Source organism: Petaurus breviceps, unplaced genomic scaffold (genome assembly GCF_028583685.1).
Source record: "Petaurus breviceps papuanus isolate PSGF00001 unplaced genomic scaffold, PetGlider_PUasm1.0 164, whole genome shotgun sequence".
NCBI classification, from domain to species: domain Eukaryota; kingdom Metazoa; phylum Chordata; class Mammalia; order Diprotodontia; family Petauridae; genus Petaurus; species Petaurus breviceps.
The window spans coordinates 12,390,914-12,403,058 of record NW_027185735.1 but is presented as its reverse complement, the minus strand read 5'-3'; the positions used below and the strand labels follow the sequence as shown (position 1 = coordinate 12,403,058).

Here is a 12,145-nt window from a genome sequence, read left to right as displayed (position 1 = left end):
TTTTTGGAGGGTGATTGGGGTTAAGTGACTTGCCCAAGGTCACAAGGCTAATTTTTGTGTTAAGTGTATGAGGTCAGATTTGAACTCAGGTCTTCATGACTCCAGGGCCAGTGCTCTATTCACTTCACCACCTAGCCACCCCTGTTTCTCATTTCTTATAGCACAATAGTATTCTATCACATTCACATACCACAACTTGTTTAGCCATTCTCCAATTGAAGGGCATCCCCTTGATTTCCAATTCTTTGCCACCACAAAAAGAGCTGCTATAAATATTTTTGTACATATAGGTCCTCCTCCCACTTATATGATCTCTTTGGGATACAGCCCTAGAAGTGGTATTGCTGGGTCAAAAGGTATGCACATTTTTATAGCCCTTTGGGCACAGTTTCAAATTGCTCTCCAGAATGGTTGGATCAGTTCACAACTCCATCCAGCATTTGTGTTCCAATTTTCCAACATCTTCTCTAGCATTTATTATTTTCCTGTTTTGTCATGACAGGTAATCTGACTGGTGAGATGTGGTACATAAGAGTTGTTTTGATTTGCATTTCTCTAATCAATTGCCATTTGGAGTATTTTTTCATATTAATATAGATATCTTTAATTTCTTCCTCTGAAAACTTCCTACTCATATTTTTTGACCATTTATCAATTGGGGAATGACTTATATTCTTACAAATTTGACTCAGTTCTCTGTATATATCAGAGACACTGATAGTAAAAATCTTTCCCAATTTCCTGCTTCCTTCCTAACCTTGGTTACATTGGCTTTGTTTATACAAAAATTTTTCTTTTTTTTTCTTTTTTTGGGGGGGAGGCAGGGCAATTGGGGTTAAGTGACTTGCCCAAGGTCATATGGCTAGTAAGTGTTAAGTGTCAGAGGGTGGATTTGAACTCAGGTCCTCCTGACTCCAGTTCCCATGCACTAATTCACTGCGCCACCTAGCCGCCCCCTATACAAAAACTTTAAAATGTAATGTAATCAAAATTATCCATTTTGCATTTCATAATGCTCTCTATCTCTTATTTGGTTATAAATTCTTCACTTCTCCATAAATCTGACAGGTAAACTATTCCTTGCTCTCCCAAATTGCTTAAAGTATCAACCTTTATATCTAGACTGTTAACCCATTTAGACTTTATTTTGGCATAAGGTGTAAGATATTGATCTATGCCCAGTTTTTGCTATACTATTTTACAATTTTTCTTAGCAATTTTTGTCAAATAGTGAGTTTTTATCCCAGAAGCTGGAATCTTTGGGTTCATCAAACAGTAGGTTACTATAGTCATTAACTGCTGTGTCTTGTGTACCTAATCTATTCCACTGATCCACCACTCTATTTCTCAGCCAGTACCAAGTGATTTTGATGACTGCTGCTTTATAATACAGTTTAAAATCTCGTATGACCAGGCCACCTTCCCTAGCATTTCTTTTTTTCATTAATTCCCCTGATATTCTGGACTTCTTATTCTTCCAGATGAATTTTGTTATTATCTTTTCTAGCTCTATAAAATAATTTTTTGGATGGGGGCAGCTAGGTGGCACAGTGAACAGAGCACCAGCCCTGGAGTCAGGAGGACCTGAGTTCAAAACTGGCCTCAGACACTTTTAACACTTACTAGTTGTATGACCTTGGTCACCTTGTGTTACCCAATTGCCCTACCTTCACCCCTCCAAAAAGACAAAATAAATAAATAATAATAATAATTTTTTGGTAGTTTGATTGGTATGGCACTAAATAGGTAAATTAACTTAGGTAAAATTGTCATTTTTATTATATTAGCTCAGCCTAATCATGAGCAACTGATGTTTTTCCAATTATTTAGATCTGACTTTATTTTTGTGAAAAGTGTTTTGTAATTGTGTTCATATAGGGTTTGTTTTGGCTGGTAGACTCCCAAATATTTTATAATGTCTCCAGTAACTTTTGATGGGATTTCTATTTCTTCTTGTTGGACTTCGTTAGAAATATAAAGGAATGCCAAGGATTTATGTGGGTTCATTTTATATCCTGCAACTTTGCTAACATTATTATTTCAAGTAGTTTTTTACTTGATTATCTACGATTCTCTAAGTATGTCATTATATCATCTGCAAAGAGTGATAGCTTAGTCTCTTCTTTACCTATTCTAATTCCTCCCATTTTTTTTTCTTCTCTTATTGCTACAGCTAACATTTGTAGTACCAAATTAAATAATAGAGGTGATAGTGGACATCCTTTTTTCACCCCCTGATCTTAATGGATTTAATTTTAATAGGAATGGGTGTTGTGTTTTATCAAAAGCTTTTTCTGCATCTATTGAGATAATATATGGTTTCTATGAGTTTTGTAGTTGTTATGATCAATTATGCTGATAGTTTTCCTAATATTGAACCAACCTCGCATTCCTGGAATAAATCCTACCTGATCCTTACTATCTCTTATTAAGGTATATTCCATCCTTGAACAAGAGTTCAAATGATATTCACAGCACCAAAATGATATTCACAGCACCAACAGCAATCATGGATATGCCAGCATAGTTCTCAATTGCAAAATATAATAGACTCTCCATAAATAAGACAGAAGCAAAACATTTATTCAGACACCAGAAAACCAAATCCCAACACCAGAAAGTCAAATCCATCATAGTAACAGAGAAATTAATACAACATAGCACAGAAGCAAGCCACACCATCCTTTAGCCTTCCCACAAATAAACATTTACAAACCTAGCTGTCACAGCATGGAGCAAACAAACACAAGCCTTTCTCCTTGGCCACATCTGTCTTCTCTCTCCCACCATCTAACTGCTCTGACTCCCAGCTGCTTGTGGGCTCTACTCTACCCTTCAGCACGTTCCTCCCACCACAGGCTCTAGGTGATTACATTCAGCCTATTAAGGCACTGGGAAGATTTTCAAATTCCCATTACCATTACAAAAAGATCCCTGGGGTTATCTAGGTGGTGTAGTGAACAGAGAAGGGGCCCTGGAATCAGGAGGACCTGAGTTCAAATTTGGCCTCAGACACTTAACACTTACTATCCATGTGACCCTGGGCAAGTCACTTAACCCCAATTGTCCTACCTTCCCCCCTCCAAAAAGCAAAAAAAATTAAAACTGGAGTTCATCAGTGATCTCTAATGTATCTTTACTCTTTAGAGACTTCATTCCTTTTCTTTCCCTTCTAGCATTTGTGACAATGATGTCAGGATTTTATTAAGTATATTGAACACTATGCTACTATGTCAAGTTGCTTTTAGTTCTTGTTTACCTAATCTGAACAATTCTTCTACTTTTTTTAACCAATATGAAAGAGTTCTTGTGATCACTACTTTATAATATAGTTGGAAGTTAAATACTGCTAAACTTCTTTCCTACTTTTTTCTTTTTTTTTCCCTGAGAGTCTTTTCTTTTTCCAGGTGAGTTTTGTTAGTATTAAAGTAATACATTATTAGTTTGATTGGTATGGCATTAAATTAATAAACTATTTCAGGGGAATAAAATGATTTTTAATTTTATTAGTATATCAATTAGTAGTGGCAACAATGAACATCTTTGTTTTACCAGTGATGTTATTAGAAAAACCTCTAGAATTTCTTTTTTTTTTTTTTTTTTTAAAAGCAATCAGGGTTAAGTAACTTGCTCAAGGTTACATGGCCAGGTGTTTCTGGGTGGGTGCTAAGTGTCTGAGCTCAGGGATTCAATCTCCAGGTCTTCTCAACACTGGAGCCAGTGCTCTTACTCGCTGTGCTACCTGGCTGCCCCTAGAATTTCTTTCTTATATATGATGCTAGTTCTTTGTTTTAAATAGATATTGTTTACTCTATTAAGTAAGGGTCCACTTGGCCTACGCTTTCAAATGTGTTTTATTGATTTTGTTATTAGTATGATCTACATTGTGTTTATAGTTCTCCTAAAACTGAACCAACCTTGAATTCCTGGCCTAAATCTAACCTCCTTACAATGTGTATATGTAATAATCTTTTCAATATGTTACTGTAACCTTTTTACTAATATTTTATTCAGGATTTTGCCTCAATATTCATTAGATATTAATTTATCATTTTCTTTTTCTGCTTTGTCTCACCTTGATTTGGTCTTTAGGATCATAGTTATCTCAAGAGTTAGATAGAATGCCATCTTTGTCTATTTTTACAAGCTATTTATGTAATATTGACATTATTCTTTGATAGAATTCACCTATAAATCCATTTGCTTCTTCTGAGTGTTTTCCTTCTGGAAAATAATTTGTGACTTCTTCAATTTCTTTTTCTGAGATTAGATCATTTCTTGTTTTGCTAATCTGGGTATTTTATATTTTTGCAAATATTCATACATTTATTTAAATCCACTTTTGTTAACATATTATTGGGGAAAATAGTTTCTTATAATTTCCTTTATTTCTTTATCTGCTTTGCGTTCTCTTTATTTTTCATTTTGATAATTTATTGCTATCCTTTAAAAATAAAATCAGTAAATGGTTTTTCTATTTTATTAGGGTTCCCCCAAAAAATAAAAGGTCCTAATCTTTAGTATTTTCTTTTTGCTTTTAGTTTTATGTATCTTTTATTTGATTTTTGGGATTTCTATTTTTGTATTTAGCTGAATGTGCATTTAACTCTGCCTGATTCCAGTAAGAATGAGGTTCACGAGATCCCCACTCTCCATGTATCCATAATTGTATCCCTCTCCTGTGGTGTATCCTAATGATAAGAAATATTAAACTCTTTTCCCTTCTTCCTCATTTCTTTTCTTATTTTTCTTTTCCCCTGCTCATTCTTCCCTCTCTTTTTTTTTTCTCTCTCCTCTCCTTAAGACCAACAAAATCAAACCAAACCACATTGAGGTTTTGAGTTTTTCTCTCTTTGCTCTAATTCCCCTAGCTTGTTTGGGCATTTGTGTATAGACATCTGAGGCCAAAAGTTTTATTATTGGCTCCATTCTTGGATTTTTTTCTCCTATGAAATTCTTCTGGGTATTTCAGGTGCTATTCTTCATTCATTATAGCTCCAGGAATACAGTAATTCCTATACCCTTAATTTCCCTCTCTACCAAACAGAAAAGTGAAACAAACCAAAAGGTTGCATGGGTCAAATGGGGAGCATGTAGCTCATGTTGTTAACTGTTGTCTTTTATCTTTAAATTTTCAGGACATCTTAGAAGGGGGCAACCTGCGTGTCCCACTGCAAGAATTGCACCAGATGATCCTTACTCCAATAAAAGCATACTGCTCCCAGAGCTCTAACACAGAGGAACACAGCCAGGATTCAGAACCTCGTCATCAACCTAGTCTGATAGGTTCTGATAACCCGGCCCTTGAGTGTAAGGACTCTGCAGCAGGAGGTGGAATCCAGCAGCATCACATGAGTGGCTGTGAGGGAGAATCTGCAGGGGCACCTCTGCCTGAAGGCGATCTCCCTGGACAGTTCACAAGAGTCATGGGAAAAGGTGAAATGTGATATCTCTCTACTTCCAATTTCTTCTTTATCTCTTACTCGCCCTCTCTGTACCACTCCCCCTTTCTCTTCACAGAGAGAGACAATTGCTCATTCTTTCAAAAAGAGGATGTGTATTTGTCATTTGTACCTCAACAAGGCATGAGACTCTGAGAAGGGTAATTTAAGAAACAGACAAAATCCTCAGTGACTGATTCTATCCTTCTAGGATCTTCTTCCTTCATGGTCATAAGGTCAGAAGTTAGTAAAAAATAGAAAGGGTATTGGCACCTTCTGCTTATAGCATAGTACACCTCCTGTCTGAAAGAAAGTGTGCCTCTTTACACAGTTCTGCTTCTGGCTGCATGAAGTGGGTAAATAAGGGGGCTTGTATTAGGGTAATAGGAAGGAGAAGGAGGAATGGAGTGTTTGGATTTCTCTCTCAAATGTTGAGCGACCAATCTAGACATTTTCCTGTAAAATCTCTTCTTTAAATAGATTGTTTTATTCTGGTAGGGACTCCAGTCACTAAACTGTCCACATTCTTCCCCTCTCTGCTCCAACTTCTTTTTTTCCCACTTTCCACTTACTGTGAGAATGTGTTATGATCAGGACCGAGCAAGTTAGGATCCATTTCAGAGTAAAGGGATGATGCTTTTAATTGGAGTAGAGGATGAAAACTGAACAAAGATCTTTGAATTTGATGTGTTGTTTTTTTTTTTTTTTTTAAGTCTTTGGAGACCTTAGAGCAAGAACTTTAAGTAGAATGTTGTAGTAGAAGTACAATGGGAAGGGGTTGAAGATTGAACTGGAGGTGAGAAAGTGGAGATGGTCAACACTCTTTCTAGGGGTTTGACACAAAAGAGAAGACAAACCAGCCATCAGATGATAGTTTGAGATAGGTTTTTTGGTTTGGGGGTTTTCTCTGTGTGTTTTGGGTTTGGTTTTTTGTTTGTTTGTTTTGGTCTTTTGGTAGTGGTAGAGGGGGTATGTGCAAGGAGGATAAAGGCTAGTGGTGGTTGTTGTGGGGTTTTTTTTCCTATATCAGGAAAACCAGATCTGGTTTTTGTAGGAAAGGGGAGAAGAAGAGATGGAGAGATAGCAGCAATGGAGGAGAAAAAGATAGGGAAGGGGAGATATATACAGACATTGAAACAAACAAAAGATAGGAAGGAAAGGGTGGGGGAAGACAAGGGATTAGGATCAAGAGAAAGTAGAAGCATCATCTCATCTTCTGAGACCAGAGGGAGGGATACAATGATGGGTAAAGTGATTTAGAAAAGTTTTCCAGCTAGAAATAAGACACAGAGATTAGAAAAGTTCTTTCAGTCACTTAAAAGTGGAAAGAAATAAAGTCCAAAAACATTCCTTTTCTTATAAGGGTGGGGAGAAGGAACATTCTTATCTTTAATATTAAACATTAGGCAATTTTAAAGAACCAAATTTTTTTTCAAAAGAAACATACCTTATAAACACTCACTTTTACATAAGAAGGAAAGAAACAAGCATTTATTAAACACCTACTGTGTGCCAGGTACTGCACTAAATGCTTCACAAATATCTCATTTGATCCTCATAACAACCCTGAGAGGTAGGTACCATTATTATACCCATTTTGCAGTTTAGAAAACTGAAGCAGACAAGTTAAGTGACTTCCCCAGGGTCATAAAGCTAATAATCACAAAGCCAAATTTGAATTCAGGACATTTTAATTCCAGGCCCCATGCTCTTATCCACTGTACCCCTACCAAATGGTCCTTAATGTTTTTTAAACAAACTTGACTCTTACAGAATGATTCCAAAAACAGATAGATCTCTGTGTGTGAAACCAACCACATGTTGACATCATAAGAACAATTGTCATTTTTCACACAAGCTATGGTTTTTATATTCTACACCAAACTTCCCACTGTGTGTTTTAAAATGAGCCTACCCTAGCAGGGGTAACTGCTTAGCTGAGTCTAAATGAGAAGAGATTTTCAGTGAAGAGATTTCATAGAAGTGAGAGAATGCATTCCTAGTACATCCACATGCAAGGAAATTGCCTTGACTTACATGCCTCTTAAATCCAAAGTCCTCCTACATGTTGTACACCAAGTATTTTTTACAAAAATCCAAAGTGGTCATCTTTCTTCAAGGAGTTTTGTTTCTGGCTATTTCAAAAGATACGTAGCGGACAATTTGAATGAATAAATGAATGAATGAGTGTCTGTGAGTGAGTAAAATAGCATCAAACTTTTACTATGTGCTAAGCACTGGTGTTAAAAGTGCAAAAGCAAAGGATCCGTGCCCTCAAGGAGCTTGCCTTCTTTTTTTTTGCTTTTTTTTTTTTTTTTTGCAGTTGCCCAAGGTCACATTGCTAGTTTTTGTGTTAAGTGTCTGAGGCCGGATTTGAACTCATGTCCTCCTGACTCCAGGGCCGGTGCTTTATTCACTGCTCCACCTAGCTGCCCCTTCTTACCTTCTAATGTTAGAAGAAGATGACTCATAGGGGAGTGGGGGCCAGGAAAGGACACTTTGGTCCAGAAAATAACAGAGATAATGAGTAGAGCCAGAAAGGAGATTAACACACTCCTCTTAGGAAAAATGGCCAAGATTGGTGTGGGTAGGTGGTGCAGTGAATAGAGTACCGGCCCTGGAGTCAGGAGGACCTGAGTTCAAATCTGGCCTCAGACTCTTGACACATTTACTAGCCATGTGACTTTGGGCAAGTCACTTAACCCCAATTGCCCTCCAAAAAAACAAGGCCAAGATGATTTGATTATTATTCCAGTACCCAGAATGTACAAAGCACAAGGGATAGGCATTTAGCACAGTGCCTGGCACATAGTAGGTGTTTAATAAATGAATGGTGTAGAGGAGGAGGCAAGCCTGCCATGGCAAAGCAAAGTTATGGAGAAGTTGGCCAGGGAGTAGGGAGTAATACTTCTGACTTTGCACATCTATAAGTGTTAGGTTGAGCTTGGCCAGGTCTATAGTGCTGTCTGGTGGGGAGAATCTCTCATTGGGTACTATTTTGCCACCAGCACCAATATTGGATCTCTGAGCTGAAAATCATAAAAGATACACATGCACATACATACATACATACATATATATGTGTATACATATATATACATATGTGTGTATATATAGAGATACATATGAAATACATATGCGTGTGTGTGTATTTCCTTCAACAAATCAGTTTCCATCCCTATGGGAAGCCTTTTATGATCCCCCTTGTTATTAGTAATCTCATCCTCTTCCAATTCTATTTAATTATCTGTTTAACTGTTGCATCCCTTCTCCCCCTCCAAATAGAATATAAGCCATTCTTGAGGGACATTCATTTTGTCTTTGTATCCCTAGTGCTTTGCACATTCTAGGTACTTAATTATTATTGAATTATTTAATTGAATTGAATTAAGCAGAGAGAGATTAAGCTAGTAAAACAAGGGGAAATCTTCATTTTTACACTTACTGACTTTGAAGTCTGAATATATTGTTAACCTATTGCTTTGTGATTGAGCAATTATTCTGAGTTGTGTAGATAAGCATTCATCCAGTATACTGGTCAGTGTGGAAATAATGTCATCTATAAAACAGAAAAATTTTAATTTAATAGGACATGGGTATATACATGGTTTTAAGAAAGATATATATGGTGTCCAAGTTCCTACAAACAAGAAATAAAATACTATTTGACTCTGCAGAATGCATGTACTTCATTCATAAAAATGACCAAAACAGAGAAAGAAGAAAGAGGGAAGAAGGGAAAGGAGGGGGAGAAGAAAAAGAAAGAAGGAGGGGAGAGATAAGAGAAAGGGAGAGGGGAGGGAGAAAGAGAGAAACCATGCTTCCAAACTGTGTTCTTGGATTTTTTTTTCCTTTCAGTAAGAATGGCCTGTTAGCTCATTTCAAAGACATAAATTAGATGCATTACAGACAGCCACCATGTTTCTCATCTCATGTTCAGCAGCTAAGGGCTTAAAATAGAATGGTAAAACTTGGATTAACTTAGAGGATTGCTCGAGATAAGTGCTCCACTAGTTCATTTGAATTTAACGGTTTAGAGAAACTTGGGTTCTTTTTGTATGTTTCATTAAGCTTACATAAAAATACTCACAATCATACATGTACCTCTCCCACCCCAGCCTCCCTTTTGGTTGGCAAAACTAACATATTTCACAAAAACATGGGCAAGTTTTCTAACCTCTTCCTTCCCTTTGCAGTGTGTACACAGCTCCTGGTCTCTAGACCTGATGAGGAAAATATAAGTTCCTATTTACAGCTCATAGACAAGTGTCTAATTCATGAGGTGAGTAGTGACAAGCATTTTGAGACACTTGTATGTATTGATTTAGAAATTACTCTCAACATTCATGTAAAGCTGATATTCTTCCTATTAGAACAATACTATGGCCAACTAAAAACTCAGCATGTCTTTTGAAATGTCCAAGAATTCATATAAAATCAAGAAATTTGATTTATGAATGAATGCTTGACTCTGAAAAAATTCCCTAAGCTATGAATCAACAGGGGGTGATCAGCATAGAACCCAAGTTGTCCCTTAACATTTTCAAAACTGTTTCATTTTAGAGTAAAATATTCTACTGGTTGGCTCATGGAATCTGAGAGAGAGAATCAGACAAAGACAGACACAGAGAAAAAGTGTATGCATCTGTGTGTGTGTGTGTGTGTGTGTGTGAACAGTTCTTATACATTGTGGAATATTTCTATGTTGACTTATAATTTTTATAAGAACTGTATTTAACTTTTGAAAACAAACATATGTTGAGGACATACCTACTAGGAATACAATATGAGGAATCTTTATGAAAAGGAAAAAGTCCTAGGTCTATGGAATACATGTACACTGGCATGTTATATCTAAATGTATGTATGGAAGAATGGTGGAGGACCATATGTGCAAGGGTAGGCTGGGATTTCTAAATGTTTTACAATCTTTCTACAAAGGTTATTATGTCAGGTTCTGTGCTTTCAAAATTACCTTACTACATATATCAAGTTTGCTAGGGTTTTTCCATGATGTAGACATAGAATGAGATTATAAAATATTATAAAGGACTATGTACAAAGAATAAGCCATGAAATGGCATATCAGTAGGACGTGCCAACTCTTTCACAGCTGAGAACCTTGGGTTATGTGGAGGAAGATAAAAATTGCAGAATTTCGGCTCTCTCCTTATGTTCCCACTCCCTCTTTCCCCTTCATGCACTCACCAGCTGTCCATCAGGAACTGCATCTGTGGCCTCTGGTCAAGGCCAAAGTTAAATTCTCTACCAAATCACCCAGTGAAAGTTCTTCACCACTCTTGAAGCTCCCATTGCTTTCTCCCTCAAAGTAGAAAAGAATTTGTTTTGATCTTTAATTTTAGCTTTTGTTACTTCACCCTTACTCATGACCCATCTTCTCCCTTTTCCCTGTTTCTTCCCCCTTCACAGTCTGAAAAAGTAATTATTTGTCCAGATTATTTCAGCCTGAGTTGTCAAACACCTGATCAAGAAACTACATTAATAACTTAACACTTGTGGCTCTTTAAAATATTGAACTATTCCAAGGATTTTTTTTTTGCAGTGAACTGTTTTGTCTTTTTTTTAATGGTTTCTTCAGAACAAAGAAATCTTTCAAGAGAGCTAGATGGAGAAAAAAAGTCATTATAATGGTTTCCACCTTCCTTTTGATCAGTAACCTGGACTTTCTTTTTCCCAGCTCTGTCTGCGTGCCCCCTCAGACACTTTGCAGCTTTGGATTTCTTTTGTGTCTGTAAATGTGTGCTGTTTAAAAAAAAAAAAAAAAGGAATTATAAAGGGTACTCTCCAGAAGTTTACAGCCATTCACAAGTGGAGAAGAGAGTTCTGGATTAAAACACAGGAGATCCTTTATCCTGTGTAGTTGGTCCTTATCAAAGAGGACCATGACATCAGGGAGATGATAACTTGACTTGCAATTGAATTGGATTTGAGTGAGAAAGGGCTGTGCAGAGTAACCAGTCTCACTTTCACCTCCAGAGCCATCTGGGCCCAGTGACCAGCTATAGATCAGGACAACTGGAGATGGCCCATGATGCAGTGGGAGACCTTGGCCTTTTAAAGCTAAGGTCTTTCTGACTTCTCACTTGGAGTGAGGCAACGCCCATTCTTTAAGGCCTCTTTAAGAAGTGAGTCATGGGATGGTCCCTTTCACTTAAAAAAAAAATCAAACTGGATGGGGAAGACCCTTAGGGTTGCTGGCCAAAAGAGGAACAATTGCTATTTATATTCCCTTTGAACCTGGAGGTCCCAAAAATAAGCTTTAAGTGGTGCTTGGGCAGGAACCTATTGTTGTCCAATCTATGGAGTAAATTGGGTTTAAGGCCTGGTCTTTGAGAAGGAAATCTAACCAGTAAACCCCAAGATGTCTAAGTAAATTTCATCCACCAAAATTAACCTTCCTTTGGGCAGTACACCCTCAGGTAAGGCATGGTACTCCATGTGAGGAGAGGGACAGAGATCCATAAAGCCTGCAAAAGAAGATCTAGGGTGATGCTCTATACCTTCGTTCCTTCTTTAAAGAAGTATTTGTTAAGCACCTATTATATGCTAGGGCCAGATGGATAGAAAGGTAAAAGTAAAATTACACTTGCCCTCAAGGCACTTACAATTCACTGTGAGAGAATGATATGAAGAAGAAAAAAAATCAAAAATTGGCTACAAAATAATTTGACTGAGCAGCGTAG

The 12,145-nt window shown here is 37.1% G+C and overlaps 1 protein-coding gene across 4 annotated transcripts in view; it reads left to right on the top strand.

The window, feature by feature from the left end:
* SAMD4A (sterile alpha motif domain containing 4A) overlaps window positions 1-12,145 on the top strand; it is a 326,230-nt gene that overhangs the window by 266,614 nt on the left and 47,471 nt on the right. For all 4 annotated transcript variants that reach the window (XM_069082336.1, XM_069082339.1, XM_069082337.1 and 1 more), the window contains 2 exons: window positions 5,139-5,436; window positions 9,638-9,723. In XM_069082336.1, coding sequence (XP_068938437.1) covers window positions 5,139-5,436; window positions 9,638-9,723 — 384 coding nt within the window. The remainder of the gene's footprint in view (window positions 1-5,138; window positions 5,437-9,637; window positions 9,724-12,145) is intronic.